General features: G+C 39.8%; 1 protein-coding gene across 1 annotated transcript in view; it reads left to right on the top strand.

Annotated features, from left to right (window-relative positions):
- The window catches only part of LOC5564185, a 34,769-nt gene extending 16,949 nt beyond the window's left edge, over positions 1-17,820 (top strand). The window contains exons 3-7 of the mRNA XM_001648473.2: positions 4,291-5,534; positions 16,098-16,258; positions 16,584-17,089; positions 17,371-17,467; positions 17,529-17,820. Of these exons, the coding sequence (XP_001648523.2) occupies positions 4,291-5,534; positions 16,098-16,258; positions 16,584-17,089; positions 17,371-17,467; positions 17,529-17,721 (2,201 nt within the window). The 3' untranslated portion in view covers positions 17,722-17,820. The remainder of the gene's footprint in view (positions 1-4,290; positions 5,535-16,097; positions 16,259-16,583; positions 17,090-17,370; positions 17,468-17,528) is intronic.
- Positions 17,821-24,913: the final 7,093 nt, after the last annotated feature.

The following is a 24,913-nucleotide window of genomic DNA, read 5'->3' as shown; positions in this document are numbered from 1 at the left end:
ACTAAAACTCGAGATTTGCTTCCATAAAGTGTTGATGATAATTGTTAGAGTGAGACAAAAATAGGGAAAATAACACGGTCTCCCGTGTCACCTGAGGCGATTGAAATTGTTGCACTGTATTTATTCCTGTCATACTTCCGGAAGATACTTATTCCGCGATTGACCGAAGTCAGTGAAAATGCACAAAGAATCAACTAGAAGTTTGGCTGGGATTGGCCATAATCTTTTTCAGTGTGCACAATTCAGTGCCTCTATTTATACAGGGTCAATAACGGCGCCGGTCACGTCCTTGCAGTCAGGTGGGATTGGGGGATGGAATGTTAGTGTGTAACCGTTGCTATTTAGAGAACGTGTTTGCCTCTGCATCTCCACAAAGGTTACTGGGAGGGATGTTTGTTAAAGGGGAAGATCGTTGGGTCACAGGATTCACTTTGATAAGCGATTAGACCATGATAAAGAATTATTAGTAAGATATAAACATGCTTATATGTAAACTTAATATTTTCATTTGACATGAACAATTTCTATGTAGAAGAAAAATATGCCGACACTTGAGGTGACGAACCATTCAAAGTTTGTTGAACAAATACCTAAATGTAACACTCCCACAGCTGTCAGGACGAAAGCATGTGTTATTATATTTTACTTATTTGAAAGAAACAAAAAACTCGATTGGCTGGAACATCATAGAACACTCTTATTCTTATGCCGACATTTACAGTGGCGAACCATTCATAGTTTGTTGAACAATCATATTTACGTTTCACCGTTGTAACGATTAAATGTGCAGTCATACATATTTTATAGATTAGAAATAGTAGCATGAAACGAGCTCACCAATTGATCCGTCATCCTTGTCTGAGCAGCAACAATCCACTTTCAGCTTCACTTTGCTCGGTTATATAAAAGCATTCAGAGAAAATAGGCGCGCGACCCGAGAGGGAAAACAACTGACGACTGCTCGGGCTTTATTGACGCACTGCCCAGGAGCAAGCGTCAAGGTCGAAGGATCAAAAAAAACTAATCGAACGCGGCACTTTTTCACTTTACTCGACCGACGCGCGACATGTTTGATCCTACCCTCATCGCCCGCCCCCGCAGGAGCAAGCGTCAAGGTCGAAAGATCAAACACTACTCTGAAACTTTCCCAGGGTGACATCAGCAAAAAAAATTGAGAAATTCTTGAAGGGATTTTTGCAGAATTTATTGGAGAAATTTATTGGAATGTTTGTTTGGAAAATTCCTGTAATAATTTCTGGATAGCTTCAAGAAATTGTCCTTAGGAAATTCTTTGAAGGTCATGGAAGAAGCTGAAGACATTCTCCAAGGATTATAATGGGGAAATCTTCTCAGGCATTCGTGGAGTATTTAATGAATAAAATCTTCAAGAAAAGGTTAGAAGAATTATTGGAACCCAGTTTAGGAAAAAAAATGACTACTCTGTACAAATTGTTGTACGAATATTCAAAAAAATCCTGATAAAACCACTGAAGTAATTCAAGGACAATCTTAATAAATTATAGTAGGAAACTTATGAAGAGAGTATCTTAAGATTACCCTGTAAGAACTTTTAGAGAAATTATCGGAGAAATCGCTGTAAATACGTCAGGAACAATAAAGAAATTTATTGAATTATTCCTAAAAAAAATGTCAAGGGGAATTACTGAAGAAATTCTTGGTGTGACTATTTGACGATTTTATTGATAAACTCCAGAAATTATCTATAGCAGGATTTCTTAAGAAATAACTTGGAGGATTTTTTTTTTATTTCCGTACGGGTTTGGGCCGAAAGGTCTCAGATTTTCATGAAACTTTTTCCACAGGCAGGGCTTATCGATATATGAATAAAACAAAATTTAGAAAAATTCAGGGTCGCCTTTTTTCCCGGAAAACTCAGTTGGATTTGTTTTCGTTTTCCCCTGACACTACTTACTTTGAAAAATCATAACTCAAGAACGAAGCATCATAGAAACAAAGTTTTTTTTATGAAAATAAAAGCAAATTTTCTTAGGAATAAAAAAAAATATTACCTGGAAAAAAGCTTTCCACAAAATTTTCTACCGTTAAGAAAATTCGTAAAGAAAAGCCGGAAAAACTCTTCTTTCGTGTTTTGAAGGCCTCGAGACCAAAGGGGCTATCGCTGTTCTCATTTTTTCTTGAAAGTTCAGAAAGTTTTACGTATACTGTCAAATTTTCAGCAATGTATGTTTTTTAGTTTTTGAGATATATTTTTTTAAAAATAAAATATCAGTCATTTTTTATCGGCACACACTGTAGGTCTCAGCGCATTAGATTTGTAATGTTTAAAAAAAATCATAACTTTTGAACAGCTCAACCGATTTCCAATCTTTTTTATGGAATGAAAGATTAATGTCTCAACTATTCAGAAAAAATAGAAAACTTTGAAAAAAAAAAATATTTCACATTAAAATATATGAAAATTTCTAAAAAAAACTAGAAATTTTTATATTTTTTCACGTTTAAACATATTTTTATCAGATTTTTCAATTTTGTCTGAATAGTTGAAATTTTAAGCTTTCATTCCATACAAAAAGATTGGAAATCGGTTAAGCTGTTCAAAAGTTATAATTTTTTTAAACATTACAAATCTAATGCGCTGAGACCTACAGTGTGTGCCGATAAAAAATGACTGATATTTTATTTTAAAAAAAATATATCTCAAAAACTAAATAACATACATTGCTGAAAATTTGACAGTATACGTAAAATTTTCTGAACTTTCAAGAAAAAATAAGAACAGCGATAGCCCCTTTGGTCTCGAGGCCTTCAAAACACGAAAAAAACGAAAACTATTGAGTTTTTTCATGTAAAAAACACAATTTTTGTGAAACTTTATATTTTTCCTGAAAAGTCAAAATCTTTAGCCTTCATTCCGTCCAAAAAGATTGAAAATCGGTCGAACGGTTCAAAAGTTATAATTTTTTTTAAATATAAATTTTGCTAAATCGCGATTTTTCTGGTCACCCTATTTCGGAAATGGTCACCCGAATCAAAAAATCCAAAAATACGTGTATCCTTATTTCGGATAAGGAAAATGATCAAGTTTGGAGTCTTATATCTCGGTTTTTAGTTGTCCGATTGACCTGAAATTTTCACCGCAGCTTGAAAGTAACCTCAAATTTGCTAGGCTAGAAATTAATAGTTTTTCATTAACGAACTTTTAAGTTATCGCAAATCTCAAATCTTGATAAAAATGACAAAATTTTAAAGTAAAAATAATTTGTAAATAAAAATATTTAGAGCAATATATCCTTCTGCAAAAATGTACAATTTGATGAGACACACAAGTTTGCAGAACATCATTTTTCGGTAAAACTTATTGTTTTCAAAATATTTTCAAAAATAAATTTTGCATATTTTTGCAAATTGAGAGATGTTCAATAATTTAAAAGATTGTGTTTCAAACGCAGTGATATTTTAATTGAGTAAAATCTATGTTATATCTAGGCTGTGGTGAAAATTTCAGATCAATCGGACCACTAAAAGCTGAGATTCAGATCTCCAAACTTGACCATTTTGTATGGAAAAACGGCCAATGCGTACTTTATTCTGTCCAGTACTGTATATGCTTTACGTAAAGCTTTCGATTTTGTTCGAAATACAATTATTTAAATAACAAAAACCATTGATTTATGTTGGATTCAACATTGAAACATATTTTTTTACACATAGACTTAAAATGGTGTTCGTTATGTTTATTTGTCAACTCAAAATACATGTAGATTTGAGAACACAAATCATATAAATTATGTAGTCAGTTCTTGTTAGTTTTTGGGAAGAAAATCATGGTTTTTGAGTCAAGCAAAAACAAGAATGGGTTAGAAAGAATGGGTCACTCTCCAATATGTAGGTACAGAAATAACATGTTCAAAATTTTTCAAACATTCGGTTAACTTGATAGACTGAGATCCAATCATTTTTGTTAATTAAGGTTTGTCCTGCCACTTTAAGGGTTGAAACAAAGTTTTGTTGACATTTAACACAATCCATTTTAAAAGACAAAAGAGAGGTCTTATTGTCTAAAGTTTAGACTCTAAACAATGAATACACCTGAAACGTATATAACGTAAATATATTCAGTTATGATGGTAACGTGTCAGCTGCTTGTAGAACTACATGAGCTGAAAACCACTGAAATGTAATATCTAGTATCATAAAACGTATCAATGGCACATATCAGGAGCAACTTCGATTTCTAAGGGTGTACCTTATTTCCTTTTAAATTCTATGAATGTCTTATTTTCGTACATATTGAACGTGATCCTACAGATGATGTTCGATCCGATGGAACGTTAACTCCGTACAGTCAAGAGCTCGGGGACAAATCGGAATTCGTAGCTGGTTTGCTGAACATTTTCGAAGCGGTGCTAAATCGGGAGAAGGAAGACACAGCTCAAAACAACGCAGCTGATTCAAATGGTCATGCAAATGACGTGATAAGTCCATATTGGACACAGGTAAACGAGCTAGATAGCGACTGTAACTCGCGGTTATCGCACAACAAACAACTCGAACGCTGCTCCAAACCGAGCGCAAAGCACATAGCGGTGCAAAAACATTTACTCGCAGTTAGTTTGTGTCGTGTAGTGATAACATACGAACGTCAATTCAGAGCATTCTTACTCGTAGTCACGCTTGAAGAGGCAGTTCGTAACCGAAAGTTTGCTTTAAACAGGCGGAAGACGTATCTTAGCATAATGACCCACGAGTGCCACAGTTCAACGAGTGCCTTGCGCGAGTCCGTAGAAATTGATAGGTATTTTCAATTTCTGGAAAACAATCGCGATATGATCAATTTACTGGCGATACATCGTCGTCGAAGGCGCAAAGGTGAGCTCATTAGCCCGGAGGTTCAGAGCAACTCGTCGAACGAAATCAGCTGTAGCAGTTCCACAAGCGGGGTTGTCTCAGATTGTGGAACTTCACAGGACGAGAACATCTACCAGCAAATCTGGACCTGCAAAACCGAAGGCACCGAACCTGTTTATGAATCTCCCCAGGAAAACATCTACGAATCCATCCGGATAGAACCCGCTCAAGATGAGAACGAGTGGGAAGTGGTGGATGACTTTGCCTTCTCCAAATCCGCTCGGCGAACGTTGAGTCAGCAGCCCCCTCCAGTCCCGAACCGCAACATCCGTCATCCATTGGACAGATACAAAAACGTTTGCATTCTGTACAATCCAATCGAACCAAAGACTAATAGGATATTTTACAATTATCGTCGTGATTACATTTTCGACTACCGCAAAACCTCAGATGACTCAGATGATTCTAGTGCGTCATCGTGCATCGATGACGACGAAGAGCTCGATTTCAGTGAAAGTTGTGCGGATTCAGAGGATTACGGTGACGGGGAAGTGGTAGAAGAAGAACCCAACAATAGTGGCAAAAGAATCTCGCAGTCACGTGAAATTCCTGAGAAGCACAGCTGCTACTCGGTACCGGACTGCGTTCAGTATTGGAAGTTTATGCTTCTGAACGTCAACTACAACGATGACGAGGAGGACGTGGTGAGTGGGAAAATATTTCGAAATTGAAACGCACTGATAACACTAATCACCGCACTTCGTTTATACCTATGTACTAACATGCACGTTGCGTTTACAACACTTTGGAAAGTTCCGTAACGGTTTTGACTATCAATAAATTTATGTTTATTTTTTAACACCCTTATGTGGGACAACGCAAATCCTTGCTTACACCAATCTTTCATTACTAACGTTATTTATGGACGTTCCCTTCACGAGTACAAACGTGATCGGGGAGTGCCCTTCACTGGAAATATTTACGTTAGGTCGCCTCGCAGTTGCAGCTGAGCGTATGGTTAGTGCTATAGTTAAACGATGCAAACGTTTTTGATTTGATCAACTGTCCTGTATATGGCTTAACGTTCCCACTATAACTTGACCTGCAACTTTAGCCTGATACTAAGAGTATTTTCTGTCGTGCATGGATGAACCATGCCTGCTATTGCATGAATCTGCTAATTGTGTCACAATTTTAAGATGGAACAGGTCGTTATAAAAATGTACACGCTTCATATTGAATATTTGCTTATTTTTAATGATTTTCTGTTCTGTTCTACCTATTTGATTCTATAACAATCTTTTAGTTTCTATTCTGTTTCATTTTAATAATTTGTTCTTTCCTATTTGATTCTATTAAAATATTTTCTATCTATTTTACGTGTCTATTCGATTCTGTTCAATTCGTTTCGATTATTTTTATTCTATGTTCAATTTTTATTCTACTTCAATATCCTATTATTACCTGCTAAATTTCACTATATTCAGTTATATTACATACATTATATTCCACCGATTATGTAACATTACATTTAATTCCACGTTTTTTGTTCCAATCTACCCTAATCTGTAAATCTATTCGGATCTATTTCACATTATTCGATTTTTTCGGCTTTGCTTGATAAAATTCGATTCTACTCGTTTTAAATCGATTTCATCTTGGAACTACGGCCCACTGGGACAGAGCCAGTTTTTCAGCTTAGTGTTCTTATGAGCACTTCCACAGTTATTAACTGAGAGCTTTCTTTGCCTAAATTTCCATATTCGCATTCGTATCTCGTGTGGCAGGTACGATGATACTCTATGCCCAGGGAAGTCAAGGATATTTCCATTACGAAAAGATCCTGGACCAACCGGGAATCGAACCAAGACTCCTCCTCTATTTTATTTGCTCTTATTCAATTCTATTCAAATCTATTTGACTGTACTGCATTAATTTTAATTATTTTCGAATCTATAGAATTTCTTCTTTTCAACTCTAGTCGATTCTTTACGATTTCTTACTTTGATACCTACCTTGATGGCTACAGCGTAGCGTCACGCAATTGCCCGGCGTATTGTAGAGCTCCATCTTCGTCGGTCTTGGGCAAAACTTCTCCAGTTGCCCCGAACATTTAGGGTCGCCAGATCCTCTTCCACTGCGTAGAGCCAGCGTATTCGTGGTCTTCCCCGAAGCCGCCGACCTCTACCTGGTTCCCTGCTGAATATTATTTTCGCAATTCTTACTTCCGAAATTCGCATTAAGTGACCAGCCCACTGAAGTCTGCCGTATTTTACACGCTTGATAATATTCGCATCTTTGTACACTTGATACAACTCGTGATTCATGCGTCTGCGCCACACACCATTTTCGAGTTTCCCACCGAGTATTGTCCGCAGCACTTTACGCTCCAAAACACCGAGAGCTTTCCGGTCTGACTCTTTCAACGTCCACGCTTCGTGCCCGTAGAGAGCCACCGGAAGAATCAATGTTTTATACAGGGTGAGTATTGTTTCCGCTTGCAAGCTGTGGGACCTAAGCTGGTTACGTAGTCCGTAAAAGGCCCTATTCGCAGCCGCAACACGTCTTTTCACTTCGCGGGAAACGTCGTTGTCACATGTCACAAGTGTTCCAAGGTAAACAAATTCTTCAACAACTTCAAACATATCCCCATCAAGCACTACCTCAGCACCTACACCACCATGCCTGACTCTATCTCCACCTACAACCATGTACTTCGTTTTGATAGAATTGATGGTCAGGCTATCCTCGCTGTCTCCCTCTTCAGAGGCACAAAGGCCTCTTCCACTGACCTGTGATCCATTCCAATAAGGTCTATATTGTCCGCAAAGCCAAGGAGTATGTGCAACCTTGTGATAATAGTGCCATTTCTCTGCACGCCAGTTCCCCTAGAAGCACCCTCGAGTACAATGTTGAACAGCAAACTCGAAAATTCGTCTCCCGGCTTCAATTCGTCTAACGTTACAAACTAGGTTGACACATCGTCTGCAATCCAAACACTTGATTTTGAATCATCCAGCATAGCACGTATCAGCCTAATTAGTTTCGCCGGAAAACCATTTTCAGACATTACTTTCCAAAGCTCTTTTTTTCACTGAATCATACGCCGCCTTGAAATCAATAAACAGATGGTGAGTTTGCAAGTTATACTCCCGGAATTTATCTAGGTTCATTCGCAAGCTAAACATCTGGTCCGTTGTCGAATGGCCCTCACATAAACCAGCTTCGTATTCGCCGACGAAGGACTCCTCGAGCGGTCTCAGTCTGTTAAACAAGATACGCGACAGAATTTTGTACGCCGAATTCAGCAGGGTAATTCCTCTGTAATTGGCACACTTCAGTCTGTGCCCTTTCTTGTAGATAGGGTGGATGAGGCCATTCGTCCTCCCATACCTTCAGAAATACTCGGTGGATCGACTGGTAAAGCTGCTCGCTTCCGTGCTTGAGAAGCTCGACCGGGATCTCGTCCTTCCCAGCAGCCTTACAGTTCTTCAGCTCGCTGATAGCCGCTGTTCATCCTGTTCCTCGCTACATTTCCATTTTCACCGTTCAAAAATTTTATCGGTCAGCAAATTCCCTTCTCGATCATTGCACATGACGGGCCCAGGTACGGTATTGTGCAACGTGCACCATTGACAGTTGCATAGAATCTCCGCATATCATTTCGGTTCATGCTTTCTTGAGCGTCATCTACCACATTTTCTTCGTGCATCCTTTTCTTTCGGCGGTGGATTCGCTTTTCTTCGGCTCTCGCTGCCCTGTACCGTTCTCTGTTCTGTCGGGTACCGGCCACAAGCATACGGCTTCTTGCGACATTCTTCATCTCTGTCACCCTTTGGCACTCTTCATCGAACCAGTCGTTTCGTCTTCGTTGTTGACCAGTGCCGATCACTTCCCGCGCCGTTGTTGTCACAGCTTCATGGATAGGGTCGCACAGGCTGTCGACGTCTCCAGCAACGTTGATTCTTCCCAACTGCTCGTCTAGTTGCTGACGGTACTGCGCAGCTACCCATCAGTCGACAAGCGTTGTATATTGAAGCGCAGCGTTCTGTTTGTTGTGGAACTCGTGACGCTCGGGAGGTCCTGACATCAATGGCATCTGAGAAATGTCGCCCATCAACTAGCACATGGTCTATTTGGGAGCAGGCATCGCCACTCGGGTGTCGCCAGGTGTGTTTGCGGATTTTCTTTCGTGCGAAGTAGGTACTGCTGATTGCCATCCCTCTAGCAGCAGTGAAGGTTACTAGCCGCAGGCCATTATCATTGGTAACGGAATGAAGGCTTTCCGTTCCAATGACGGGTCGGAAGAAATCTTCTTTCCCGATCTGCGCATTTGCGTCGCCGATGACTATCTTGACGTCTTATTTTGGGCACTCTCTGTAGACCTTATCCAGGCTCTCATAGAACTCATCCTTCATGTCATCGGGCTTATCGTTCGTTGGCGCATATATGCTGATCAGGCTATTGTTGAAGAACTTGCCCTTCATTCTCAACACACAGATTCGGTCGCTTACCGGTTTCCACCAAATGATTCGCTTCATCTGCTTTCCAATCACTATGAAGTCAACTCCACGTTCTGCTCTATCGCCACCGCTGTAGTAGATGTGATACTTGAATGAAGTGTTGGCGATGGGGTCCACCGCTCGGAATTCGCGTTCTCCGGTTCTCAGCCAGCGTATTTCCTGGATAGCTGCCACGTTCACGCCGACATTCCGCAGTTCACGAGTTAGGAGCAAAACACGCGCGGGTTCATTCAAAGTTCTCACGTTCCAAGATCCAACTTTCCAATCGTTGTCCTTTATTCGTTGCCGGGTCTGTTGCCGTAAAATCAATCCGTTTGCTTTACTTTTGCCTTTCTTGGTTGGTGAAAAGTCTTCGATAGGCCACCTAACCAGGATTGCGCTACCTACATCGTGCTAGAGGTGCTGCCTCCTCGGTGGGTGCTGACACGATACAACATTGTTCGCTTGTTCTTTACATGATGACCACGGTCATAGCCATCACAACCATCCACCTATCAGGGCCTTGGACCTGTAGCTCTGGTTCTCAATAGTTTCAAGTTCTTTCAGACATGCTACTATCACAGACAAACAGACGTAACAGCTATAACAATTATCAATTCAAAACATAGTCATGTGAACATTAACGCCCAATGCTAAAAATACTTCATTTGGCCAACCACGAGCTAAGTGGTGGTAGTGAGCAAACGTCAATCTTGAATAAAAATGATGCGAGCGCCACGAGTAGCTCGTCGGCCAACTACCAAATATTAGAATTGGGCGCTATTCTGCTGTGCGATGAGAATAATTAGAGTGTTACGTCTGTTTGTCTGTGCTACTATGGTGAGCCGTCATGCGCTAGCGGTGATTTAATTCAAATTAAATTTTGTAACAGCCTTGATTCTTTATAAGGGTTTATCTGCATTGATCAATTTATATTCATTGTTTCTCTCTTCGCAATATTGTAGAAAACTGTAGGATGATGTAGAATAAAGAATCACTACATTTTGTCATGAACAAGAAATATTCTTAGCTTTATTCACGGGACTTTCAGCCCGCTGCTGGCTCATCTCCGGTAAAGAAACAGAAAAATTCTGGAAGTACCTCAAGGGTACAACAAGATACAGAGTATAAGGTTTACCACTTAAATAAAAACTACTTAAATACTACTGTAAAGTGTTAGTGTTGTGTCCGATTTCAGTTTTTGCCTGAAATTACCAACTCATTATGCGTTTTCGTAGCCACTGGTCATGTTTTTCAATGAAAGTATGGATTTGTTCGAACAGAGTTTGAGCTGCAACTAGTAATAATTTGGGGTGGGACTTACGAACGACTATAGTTTACTCGCATTGAATCAATTCTTTTAAATTCTAATCAAATGTTCGACTATTTGTTGATACACGATTATTTTTAAATTGTATTGACGCATTTCGCGCCAACTCGAACAGGTGTTGGCAGCACCCTCTCTGAATTCAATTAAACTTTCTGGATGTGTAGACCTTGACTAACTATGCCACTTTATTTACTTAGTTTTTCCGAAAATTATCTGGATTACCTTTGGAAAGCTCCAAACTGTCGCACCCGATTTTTTTTTTCGGAATAATGTGATTAAAAAATGGCAACTCTTATAAAAAAGTGTGGTATGGATAACTCGAAGGTATTTGTCTAGGTTTATAAAAATAATACAAAAAAATATCTCATTTGAGGCTTTTTCGATTTGAAAAAAATGCCCATTTTTTATTTCGATGATGTTATGTCTCAACACAGGTAATAATGTACCGTAATTTCGGGTGAAATTGATCATTTTTCACGGGTTTTCTTGTCTGTTTTCTATAATGTTAAGAATGCCAAACAACTAAATGCAGGAAAACAAGTACGAAGGTGAGCCTCATCGACTTATGTACCGAAATTTTCTAACAAATGTCATTTTAGTGTTAACAAATACCGTAATTTCGGGTGAAATTGATCATTTTTCACGGTTCTTCTAGTCTGTTTTCTATAATGTTAACAATGCCAAACAACTAAATGCAGGAAAACAAGTACGAAGGTGAGCCTCATCGACTTTATACCGAAATTTTCTAACAAATGCCATTGTAGTGTTAACAAATACCTCTATTTAAAATAAAAAATCAGAGGATCTCATTTCGGGGTGAAATTGATCACTTGTCAATGCCATTATTGTTAGTTTCCAAAACAACTCTACCTAATAAATTTGAGCCTCATGAATCCGAATATGCTTGTCAAATTCTTAACAATGCAATATTCGTATAATTAACGAGTAGTTAAATTTCAAGAATTACGCGGAAAACGCCTAAATGTATGCAATTTTTTAAGGAATTCAATGATATCTAACAGAAATTCAATTATTTCAACCATATTAGCTAATTGGTACGAGTTTTGGTGATGAAATCTGGTTTGGGGATATATCTCAAGCAGCCTCACAAACTTTCAGGTTTATACCATGTTCAAATCCTTGCTTATAGATAGAAGTTCATAGGTGTTTGTCAATACTGCACTGTGCATGATTTTGAAATTTTAAGTTATTTTCATAGTAATAAACATTCTTTAACGTAAAAAATTTCCCAACACACAATTCGACAATAGTTACGACAATCAACGTTCATTTACTGCAGCTTACATTTATATTTGTGCTCCATTATGAATAAATAAAATCGTGTGATACGATAATCAATTTCACCCTTCTGATCAATTACACCCGATTTTACGGTACCGTAAAATCGGGTGTAATTGATCAGAAGGGCCGCTTCTGCAAACTTTTTGAAAATGTTATTGTGTATTTCTTTCACTACTGGACTGCGAAGTGTGGCCGATTTGATGCAATTGCGCACTTTTATTAGCGTTACCGCACTTGTTGAAAACTTCTGCGATAGTCCAGTAAATTGATCAGTTTTACGTGCATGTGATGTTCAAAAGTTGTAAAGAAAGTGATTATACCCGGGAAAATAGGAATTCCAAAATTATATCTCGAAACGAATAAATTTTGATCTCATATCTCAATCTGATATTGAAAAGATGTTCGAATCTTTAGAAGAACTCAACGTGGTGGTTCAACATCTGATAATATGTTCATTAGATCAAAATTAATTCTTTGATATGAAACAAAACACAAAATGGCAGGACTGAACATTGAGACGTCGGAGCTACCTCTAAAAGCAACAAGTATTCTCAGACAGTGAAAAACATGATGCTTTTATTTCCTTCATCCTCCAGGTGTGAGATATAGCTGAATGGTCAGCGTCTCAGTGTAAGAATCTAAAGGTCGAGAGTTTTTGATACCGATTGTCGACATTTTGTTCTTTTTTTATTCTTGGTCATCTATCCGATCATATTTTGATATTGATTTGTAGGTCAATCAACAAACTTTCCAGATATTGTATTGATCTTATAATATCTTAACAAGATATGGTTCAATACGTCTCCATACTAATTTTCGATGTTATTTTTGATCTTTCATCTCGTAACTCCAACAAACCAATAACTGATCATGATCGGCAGTAATTAGTTTAGAACAAAAATATATGATCTTGTTCAGCTTTCTCCACCTGCTCGGATTGGCATGCGAAATCAACAATCTACACGAATCTGCCTCGTTAGGGAAGCTTGAAATCTGTTTTGCCCAACGTGCATTATTTGTCTAATTATCTAGGGTCATTCGGGTTTGAAAAACCTTAAACAATAACATTTCCGGTATAATTTGACACAATTCTCATGCCGCTTCTGTGCGCGAAAAACAATTGTATCGGTCTAATAGCTCTTGGGGAAGTTTGAACACCCCTAGGAACATTTTCTACCGTACAAAACTATGGAATATGAACATGAGATACGTGAATGAATTTTGGAAATCGGTTGAACCGTTGCTGATATATGGCTGACAGACATTTAAGGCAAAACTGATATTTGATCCCAGGGCTCAGTGATAAACAAAGTGGGATCTAAAATTTTGAATTACGTTCAATAGCTTCAAAGATGTCTATTTGAAAAGGGAAGAAAATTCATGGATTTTATTCAAATCTCAAATCCTTAACCACGGGAGATGCTCCCATAAGCATATCAAGTGAAAGAAATTTATTTGAAATGTGTGACCCAAATTTGTTTGAAATCTGTGATAGTCGGTTACATGCTTTTGCGGTTTAATAGTCACTTTCTATGGAATGACTCACAAAATAAAATATTAGCTCTTTAACCAAAAGCATTTTCTAAGATCTTATATTTTCATAATATTGTAGTATAATAGTTGAACGATTCACAGAAAACCGATTACGATTTTATCAATAAATAAAAAATATATAGCATAAACACAATGTCCACTTTATTAAATGAACAGTACTTATAAAAGCCTTCAAATCAGCATGATGCCTTTTTACATTAACACTATACTGCCGTGAATCGCAAGTTAGTCCCATCTGCATTTTCGTCAAAATTTAGTTGAGCTCAGTTTTCAGCATATCTTCTAATGCTCTTTCAGCAGCACTAATGAGATTATATTATTTGTTCGGAAAAATTAGGAAAAAACAGCAAGTCAAATCGCATAATGAAAAGTAACCGCATATCAGTCCCACTACAGACTTTCGCACCATGGAACACAAAAATTTAACTTGTTTTGATGATCTTTATATTTTTCTTGGAAAGATATCGTAGTGAAAAGTAAGTTGTGAAAGTTTCATAAGAATTGGAACATGTTCCAATCCTCAGGAAATTTTTGAATATTCGTATGAAAAACGAGTTTGAAAACTTCACAGCCCATTTTCTCAATACCTACTTTTTACAGATGGGAATGACTTACGATTCATGGCAGTATACTTACTCTAGTTATCTTTAATTTTGTTTAGTTGTTAAATTATCTATATAAATAACAATGGCATGAGTACCGTAGATTCGGGTGAAATTGATCAGTAGGGTGAAATTGATCACTGTATCACTCGATTTCATTTCTTCCTAATGGAGCACAAATATCAATGTAACCTGCAGTGAATGAACTTTGTTTGTCGTAAGTATGTCCAAATTGTGTGTTGTGAAGATTTTTGCGTTCCAAAATGTTCATTTCTATAAAAATAATGAAAAATTTCAAAATCATGTACGGTGCAGTGTTGACAAACATCAATAAACTTCTAGTTCTAGACAAGGATTTGGACATGGTATAATCCTGAAAGTTTGTGAGGATACTTTTAGATATGTCCCCAAACTAGATTTCATAACCAAAACTCGTACCAATTCGATGATTTGGTTGAAACAATTGAATTTCTGTTATATATCAGGAAATTCCTTAGAAAATTGCATACATTTAGGCGTTTTCTGCGTTACTCTTGAAATTTAAACATTCATTATTTCTAAAAATATTGCATTGTTAGGAATTTGGCAAGCATATTCGGATTCAGGGAGCACAAATTTATTATGTAAAGTTGTTTTGAAAACTAACAATAATGGCATTGATAAGTGATCAATTTCACCCCGAAATGAGATCTCCCGATTTTTTATTTCAGACATATTTTTTAGCACTAAAATTACATTTGTAAGAAAATTTCGGTACTTGAGTCAATGAGGCTCACCTTCATACTTGTTTTCCTGCATTCAGTTGTTTGGCATTATCAACATTATAGATATCAGACAAGAAAAACCGTGAAAAGTGATTAATTTCACCCGAAATTACGGTACAGGACAACCGATTTGCACAATTCTTTCACTATTGTATTATTGAAGGGTTCCGACGTGTTCGTGAAACGTAAAAGTTTAGGGAAGTTTTCGGAAAATTTGGTCAAACGGGAGAGTACTAATATGTCATTTTGTATGAAAGGTTCCACGGTAGACACAACAAGGTAGGCTATTCCCACTTGTAAACAACGATTTTCCATCAAAACATGTGTCGTCATTCCTATCATCAAGCATGAGGCCTTGAGGATAGAAAGGGAAGCAGGTCTTGCTTTCTTTGCTTTCTTTTGCACTCGTTCGAGTTTGCGATAGGAATGACGTCACTGCCAAATGTCATTTTTCGGAGTACAATACCTTGCTTCTTTTTACCGTGGAGAGCTTCCATGACATTTTTCAACAGCCTTCTTAATGGCAAGACGAAGTTTGTCGGGACAGCTAGTATAATATAAGGTCAAATGAATCACAATAGGCAAATTTAATGTGCCACCAGCATAGAGGTCACTAGGTAAGAAGGAGAGAAATGTCATTGAAAATGTTTGTTTACGTCCAAAATTCAATTTTTCGACCCAAAAATTAGCTCATAATCAATTAATTATTTAACTATTTTCCATTGGCATAATCATTTTGACCCTTCATTCTTGCGATACGCATGATTTCACAACAAATTTAGCCACAAACAAAGAATCCGGAAGTTTATAACCTATGTACCCAAACACCAATTTTCCAATTTTATTCCCCAAATCGTACATGAGCACTGACCGGATCTGTACATTTTGGAAGGAAAAAAAGTTTATCATGTTTTTCAATGATCTCTGATCGTGTACAACATAACTATTTCGAGAAAAAGTGTAATATGTGTGCTACTTCCTATGCTGCACACGGTGCGTACTCAACCCAACCTCTTTTAAGACGGTTCTCCTACTAGCCACCAGATGTCGAAGTGATCGTTCAGCTTTGAAAATATTAGCCTATACTAACAGCAATTTTGAGAGAGTTCGTAGGGCTTGCCTTAAAACACTCTTAAGAGATATGTATGGTTTAAATATAATATATGATCAAAAACATAAAGACTCATCTCAAACTATTCACCTTTCGTTACAGATTATGACCGAAAAGACGCTCGCCGTCATCTCACAAAATATCGATAAAACCGTTTTTCCAACTGTACCTCAACAGTCTAGTCCAACAACCATCCAAAAGCCACCTCAGCCGCTTTCGCCTGGCGTTCCACACAGTCCCACGTTTTCGGGTCCAGCGGCAAAGTTAGTAGCACAATTTCATATTTATGCAATATATTCACAGATAAACAGACATAATAGCTAGAACAATTATCAATTTGAAACATAGTACCGCGGAAATTAACACCCAATGCTAAAAAATACTGATTTTGGCCATCCTGATACTGATGTGGCGCAAATGTCAAACTCGAACAAAAGTGATACGAAGGCTACGAGTGAGTAGTTTGCCAGCTACGAAGTACTAGAATTTAGCTACTAGATTTTGCTGTACAATGAAATGAGCTCAATTGTTATGTCTGTTTGTGCTATATTCTGCCAGAACAACTAAATCTTCTGTACTTATTTCCAGCAAACCACAAATTCCCGTCTCGGACAGTTGCGTCGGAACGTACACTTCGAAGAGTGCAGAAAACCTTCCCGATGTCGTCGCACCACAGGAGAAGGAGAAATCGCCCAATCCTAAGCGGGAGCGGATGCGAGATAAGCTGATGAATGCCCTTCCGTCGATGAATTCCTCGCGACACCCAAATGATGGACTTGTCTTTGGGGTCGAACTTAGCCTGGTTGAGCAGGACGATAAGTTTAAGGTGCCACGCTTCGTGGTAGAGTGTGTAGAGATTTTGAAGGAACAGGAAAATATCGAAACCAGTGGGTTGTACCGGGCGTCAGGCAACAAGAATTCCATCGAAAACATCAAGAAGAAGTTGAACGAGAAACGATCACCGAAGAAGTACGAATTCCTCAAGAAACAGGACGTGCACTCGCTGACTGGATCGTTGAAGTTGTTCTTCCGGGAGCTCAAATCTCCACTAATTGCAAAGGATGTGTACGAGTCATGTGTTCAGCAAACCAAAGGTTGTGTATCAATAGTTACGGTGCTCCCCAAACAGTGATTATCAGAAAAAAAAATCAATCAAGTCTGTCCTCATCAATCGTGAATTTGTGGCCTTAGTCACCTAAAGGGCGTACTTTTATAACAGGCCCTACATTATTTTTCAAAATTTGTTCACACATTCAAATTGACTATTGGAGAGCACATCAAATCTGTGGAGTTTTTTTTTTCATAATAACGATCTGGAAAGCCCTATGATAAGTTTATCCATTGGTTCGTCTATTCAACTTTTCTACTCTTTCAGATGAAGTCAAAACCATTGAACAAATAAAATTAAGTATAGCAAAGATGGAGCTTATCAATAGGAATACACTGCATTACCTCATTCGTCACTTAAAATGGTAAGTCGTGTCTGCTTGCCTTATACATCTTCATCAATTAATCCCCATTTCATATTAATAGTGTACATCAGCACAGTGACGTGAACATGATGAACTCATCCAATCTGGCCATCGTCTGGGGCGCCTGCCTGTTCGCTTCCACGCTGGGTCTGATGGAGAGCTACGAGAATAATGACTTAGGAAAAATTAATACGCTTGTGAAGCAGCTAATTGATCATTACGATAAAATATTTTATGATGACAAATCGGACTAGTTAATGGCAAAAGACAATATTGTCTTGATCATACGTATTACGGATCAAGACTGCACTGTTGGTAATTGATTATTGTTATGAAAAAAAGACAAGCAATATAATTAGCTCATTTGTACCGCTCCATGAAATGTGAAGATATCACTTCCACTCGAAACTAAAGTTACAAATCGAACACAATTCTTCAGAAATTCCTTCGAAAATTCCGTTGGGTATCCCTTAATATATCTTTCACAAGTTTTATTTGGTTCATAACGTCTTCCATGATATTCTTTCATAATTTATTCTACCATGAAGAGTAAAAAACAGTTCTTAAGCTGATTTCCAAACTACATCATTTTTCACACATTTCCCAAGAATTTTGTTCTAATATTTTTCTATAAATTAATGGATCATTGAATTCCAAGAAAATAACAATTCATTCATGAGATTCTCCATAATTTCTAGAGATGTTTTAAATTTTCTTAGAAGACTTAAAGGTATAATCCTTGAAAAATGTAATATCAAGTAATATCAATTCTTCTTCTTGGCAAGTGTAAGTGAAGCTTCATAGAATGCCGGGATGAATTCTACGTAGTTTTTTGCAAGGTTCCCAAAGACGTAATAATCAACAAATAACGAAGACTTGTGTGTTTGTGGTTATTGAGATATCCTTTATATATGCATGGACATTTTGGGTGTGAGTCTCGTCGGCTACATAATCTTTTAGCATAATATTACCATAATTACATTAAATGTTAGCATGCCCTTATCTCTTCTCTCCGGTCCAACCAAGTGGCTTTGATGCCCTAAAAAGCTTTAACTTTGTGCCACCTTCGCTAATGCACTATGGGCGGTTTCTATATAAACTGGCGGCCAAAAATATTTTTTCCATCTCATGTCGTATTTATGAGTTTTGTTATACAAATTCGATGTTTTATTTTCAAAAACAGGTTTTCGAGACTAACTTTTGAATAGGGCCTTAAGCGAAATAATAAATTTTGTTACTGATGATGTATATAAGCCATTTATACGATTAACGTTGTGCAAACCATTGTAAACGTTAGAACCTACATAGAAATGATGATATACATGATTTAGCGATATTCAGTTATTTTATGAATTATTTTAAGCTGTTTTTAATAGAAAATGGTTAAAAATATTGTAAAAAATCAAAAAGTCCTAAATTGAAAAAGTGCAAATTTGTGCAGCTAAATTCATCACGATCCTTTGATTTACATCTCAAAGTATCCTTGGAAATAGATTTTAGCCTGGGACAACTTGCGATAAAAAAGTATGGGATGTGTAAAGTTTCGGCGCAGTAAATGGCTGGGCATGGCGTATCATTGGTACCTCGCGTACCTGCAGGAATAAAATAGACCCCTTTGTGCGGTCCTTAGCCTCTTGCCCAGCAACTCCTATCCCTACCTCCTCGTGGTACTGGCCGGGGTACGAGTAACCTTGGGGAAGATCGGGTAACCAACCCCCGGTGGGAACTTTGGTCGTATGCTGACAGGGAAGGGGGGGTTTGCTTTTGCAAACCTGGAGCGTCTGTACTCCACGTTAGGAGCGGCTCACAACAGCGTCTGTTCCCCATGTCAGGGGCGGCTGATCATCGTCCGAGTGCCAGAAAAGGACTCTAAGCTAAACTGCGCACTATGGCTCTCCGAACATTTAGGGGGAATGGTCCTCCGGAAATCTAGGGGGTTGGTGTCAGGCCCTGCAAGCCAGCCGTAAAAACACATCAGCACAGGAACGTCAACGAGAGAATACGGACCGGAACAATCGGCAAAGACCACCGCGACGAAAATGGACTAGCGATTGGAAACTCGGTACGTGGAACTGCAAATCTCTCAACTTCATTGGAAGTACTCGCATACTCTCCGATGTACTGAAGACCCGCGGTTTCGACATCGTAGCGCTGCAGGAGGTGTGCTGGACAGGAGCATTGGTGCGAACGTTTAGAGGTAATCATACCATCTACCAGAGCTGCGGCAACACACGCGAGCTGGGAACAGCTTTTATAGTGGTGCGTGATCGGGTGGTGGCCGATCAATGAACGAATGTGCAAGTTAAGAATCAAAGGCCGATTCTTTAACTTCAGCATAATCAACGTGCATAGCCCACACTCCGGAAGCACTGATGATGACAAGGACGCATTTTACGCGCAGCTCGAACGCGAGTACGACCGCTGCCCAAGCCACGACGTCAAGATCATCATAGGAGATTTGAACGCTCAGGTTGGCCAGGAGGAGGAGTTCAGACCGACGATTGGAAAGTTCAGCGCCCACCGGCTGACGAACGAGAACGGCCTACGACTGATAGATTTTGCCGCCTCCAAGAACATGGCCATTCGTAGCACCTATTTCCAGCACAGCCTCCCGTATCGGTACACCTGGAGATCACCTCAGCAGACAGAATCGCAAATCGACCACGTTTTGATCGATGGACGGCACTTCTCCGACATAACCGACGTCAGAACCTATCGTGGCGCCAACATTGACTCCGACCACTACCTGGTGATGGTGAAACTGCGCCCAAAACTATCCGTCATCAACAATGTACGGTACCGACGCCCGCCCCGGTACAATCTCGAGCGGCTGAAACAACCGGATGTCGCCAATGCGTACGCGCAGCATCTTGAGGCAGCGTTGCCGGATGAGGGCGAGCTCGATAGGGCCCCTCTTGAGGACTGCTGGAGGACAGTCAAAGCAGCCATTAACGACGCTGCCGAAAGCGTTGTCGGATATGTGGAACGGAGCTCAAGAAACGATTGGTTCGACGAGGAGTGCCAGGAGGTTTTAGAGGAGAAGAATGCAGCGCGGGCTGCAATGCTGCAGCATGGTACGCGGCAAAACGTGGAACGATACAGACTGAAGCGGAAACTGCAAACCCGCCTATTCCGGGACAAAAAGCGCCGCCTGGAAGAGGTGGAATGCCAAGAGATGGAGTTGCTGTACCGTTCTCAAGAAACGCGGAAGTTCTATCAGAAGCTCAACACATCCCGCAAAGGCTTCGTGCCGCGAGCTGAGATGTGCCGGGATAAGGATGGGAGCATCTTGACGGACGGACGCGAGGTGATCGAAAGGTGGAAGCAGCACTACGATGAACACCTGAATGGCGCAGAGAACACAGGCACAGAAGGTCAGGACAGCGAAGGCGATGGCTACGTCAGCACAGCGGACAGCGGAAATCAACCAGCTCCCACGATGGGGGAAGTTAAGGATGCCATTCAACAGCTCAAGAACAACAAAGCCGCTGGCAAGGATGGTATCGGAGCCGAACTCATCAAGATGGGCCCGGACAGGTTGGCCGCTTGTCTGCATCGGCTGATAGTCAGAATCTGGGAAACGGAACAGCTACCGGAGGAGTGGAAGCAAGGCGTTATATGCCCTATCTACAAAAAGGGCGACAAACTGGAGTGTGAAAATTATCGTGCAATCACCATCCTAAACGCCGCCTATAAAGTGCTATCCCAGATTCTCTTCCGTCGTCTATCACCTATAGCAAACGAGTTCGTGGGAAGTTATCAAGCAGGTTTCATCGACGGCCGCTCGACAACGGACCAGATCTTTTCCGTGCGGCAAATCCTCCAGAAATGCCGTGAGTACCAGGTCCCTACGCACCATTTGTTCATCGATTTCAAGGCGGCATACGATAGTATCGACCGCATAGAGCTATGGAAAATCATGGACGAGAACAGCTTTCCCGGGAAGCTCACAAGATTGATCAGAGCAACGATGGACGGTGTGCAAAACTGCGTGAAGATCTCGGGCGAACACTCCAGTTCGTTCGAGTCTCGGCGGGGACTACGACAGGGCGACGGACTTTCGTGCCTGTTATTCAATATTGCCCTTGAAGGTGTCATGCGGAGAGCCGGACTTAACAGTCGAGGCACGATTTTCACGAGATCCGGACAATTTGTTTGCTTCGCGGACGACATGGATATTATTGGGAGAAAATTTGAAACGGTGGCAGATTTGTTCACCCGCCTGAAACGCGAAGCAACAAGAGTCGGGCTAATGGTGAATGCGTCGAAAACAAAGTACATGCTGGTTGGCGGAACTGAGCGCGACAGGACCCGCCTAGGAAGCAGTGTTACGATAGACGGGGATACCTTCGAGGTGGTGGACGAGTTCGTCTACCTCGGATCCTTGTTGACGGCTGACAACAATGTTAGTCGGGAAATACGAAGGCGCATCATCAGCGGGAGTCGTGCCTACTATGGGCTCCAGAAGAAACTGCGGTCAAGAAAGATTCACCCCCGCACCAAATGCACGATGTACAAAACGCTCATAAGACCGGTAGTCCTCTATGGGCATGAGGCGTGGACTATGCTCGAGGAGGACTTGCAAGCTCTTGGGGTTTTCGAACGCCGAGTGCTAAGGACGATCTTCGGCGGCGTGCAGGAGAACGGCGTGTGGCGGCGAAGGATGAACCACGAGCTCGTACAACTCTACGGCGAACCCAGTATCGTGAAGGTAGCTAAAGCTGGAAGGATACGCTGGGCAGGGCATGTTGCAAGAATGCCGGACAACAACCCTGTAAAGATGGTGTTCGCCACGAATCCGGTCGGAACAAGAAGGCGTGGGGCGCAGCGAGCTAGGTGGATTGACCAGGTACACCAGGACCTGGAGAGCGTGGGTCACAGTCGAGGATGGAGAGAAGCGGCCATGAACCGAGGGAATTGGCGAAATATTGTTGGCGAGGCTTTATCAAGATAATTGATGTAAAGCCAAATAAGTAAGTAAGTAATGTGTAAAGTTTCGATATAAAATCAAATATATTTTTTCAGTGCACTCCCCGCATTTTTCCGACCTAAAGTACGAATTTTAAATTCATTTTATTTTTCTAAGATAGCTTTTTGAATAAACTTTCGGACAGTGTATAAAAATCTGTTTAAAATATTACGATAATGTAGTATATTGTATTCAATGTGTACCTTGTGTTTGCACAGAATTCTTCATTTTTCTCAAAAACTCTAACTTTGACATACTGTATCTATTTAAATATAAAAGATCTTGTCCTGATATTCCAGGAATATCTTAATAGAATTGTTTACTATGAAATGATGTACAAGAAAAACCTATCAGAACAAGTCATTTTTTTCGATTATTGGCCACCTGATCGCCCATAATGCTATCGCTGCACATGTTTGTGGGACGAAGTTTTTGCGCGAGCGGTTCAGCTTGTGTCGTTAAGTGTAACAATCTCGTTTTTCCTGTTTTTCCTACGTACAGTCACCCTACAGTTATGGATAGCACACAGATATGGATCAGAGTTGGATTAAAACTGGGGTATCTCATCAAATAGAGTTGCAATTATGCATAACATATTTTACCTACGTGAACCATAAATCCGTACAGCATCGCGATCAATTATAACATGCTCTGGCAATTTTTTTCCGTCCGTAGGAAATAAAATGTCAACCGTATTCCTAGAAGCGTTGATTCATAACTGTGGGGCATTCAAAACCATACCACAGTTATGAATCAAAGATAAGACGATTCCGAAACAAACGCTAAAAAGTATGCTTTCACTAGCACACCATTCGTTTACCTCGCAGGTAATTTGCTGTTATAGTGCTTTGATCCATAATATGAGTCGATTTGATCCATAATAGGGATCCTCCTCTCTCACTGATCCACATCTGTGGGGTGGACATCGTTTGGAATTTCTATCGAAATTGACACTTTTTCGTAAATAACCGAGAATTTTGAGGTGTATTCTTAAAAACAACTAGATGATGCAGTGTCAGGGAGGTAATTTTGTTTTGTCAAGCGTCACCATGTTTTTAATCATATATTGTTCTGAAAAATTACCCTTAGTTGATCCATAACTGTGGGGTGACTGTAATCTCGTTATTTCTGTGGTTCGAAAGTAAATCAAAAAGTGTTATTGAATTTGATCTAAAATTTTTTGGGGAACAAAGTTTTTTGAGCGTGTACAACTAATATCTTGAATGCTCCTACAATATTGCGTTCTATTTTTCAGCGAAACTTGCGTACAACTTTTGCTTGCGACTTATCTAGACAAATTCAGTTAGACTTCAAAAAATTTCCACTCTGGTGGAATGTTAGTAAAACAAGTGCAAACCCCTAGATAAAACTTTGCCATAGTTTTCTGCAGAAACCACTTGGTGTTTATTTTTGACGTAGAAGTACGTCTTTCTTCTCTATACAGGAGTGAAATTGGAATTTGAAAACCAAGAGCGTTACGCTGGCATGAAATATTTTAAACGTTTATAACTTCTCGCTGGATTAACGAAATTTCTTGATTAGCACCTCAATCGAAAGATAAGACATCAAAGCTTCATGTCGTTTACTTACTGAATCCCACATACCTGTCCAAATAGTTTAATAACTGTTTTAAAATAGAACGTTGATTTCAAGCAAATCTATAAATAAGGGTGGCTAGAGAAAATTTGACGTCATTTGCTTTTCACTCTCCGATTGGCTCGCATCACAGCAGGCGACAGATCGGCTTGCTCTGACCGGGCGTGCTTCTCAGGCACAGACATCGATAGCGAAGAACGCCCCCGTTTGTCTTGCTTCGCTCAAATCAAACTGTCGAGCGAGCAAGAGAAGATGCCGTCCGAAGCTAAAGCCATCACCGCTGCCGCCGCCTAGAAGAAGAAGAAGAGGAAGTAGTCCACAGGTGAATTTGCGGTCGAACTGTGAACACGGTCGGGCGAATCATTCTCGCTTTGTGGTTCACCGCTTGTTTGCGTTCACCCAGCCATCGTCATCGCCGCCGCAAATTTCATCGGCCGAGGAGCTGTTGACCCGCGCTTCAAAATTTCGACTCGTGATGAAATCATCATTGGTGGTCAAGAAGCAATCCCGTTAGAAGCAAATACCAGAAGCCCCCTGAGTTTTGCTGGTCCGAGCAGTGTTATTTATCCGTAACAACATCGAAGCTAACAAAGCCATCGGTTCTTTTCAGAGCCATCAAATTTGTGGAAAAGAGTTAAAAGAGAAATATTTCCGACTTTATTTATAACTTCTAATATTCCTAAATCAATTTCACGGCTTCATACAAAATTTCATTTGTCATGAATAATTTATGACTCAACCATTTTAGATTGTACTCGCGGACGCTGCTGCAGTGCCGTCGGGGTGAGTGCTCAACATTTCACAACGATTGTAAAATAGAGTGGCTTTTCCAACAGCGCCTTTTATGTTCCATGTTTTATGGGAACACTTTGATTAGGAAA

This window comes from Aedes aegypti, chromosome 1 (assembly GCF_002204515.2).
Source record: "Aedes aegypti strain LVP_AGWG chromosome 1, AaegL5.0 Primary Assembly, whole genome shotgun sequence".
In the NCBI taxonomy this organism is placed as follows: domain Eukaryota; kingdom Metazoa; phylum Arthropoda; class Insecta; order Diptera; family Culicidae; genus Aedes; species Aedes aegypti.
The sequence above is the reverse complement of the archived record's forward strand: the minus strand, read 5'-3'. Positions and strand labels throughout refer to the sequence as shown.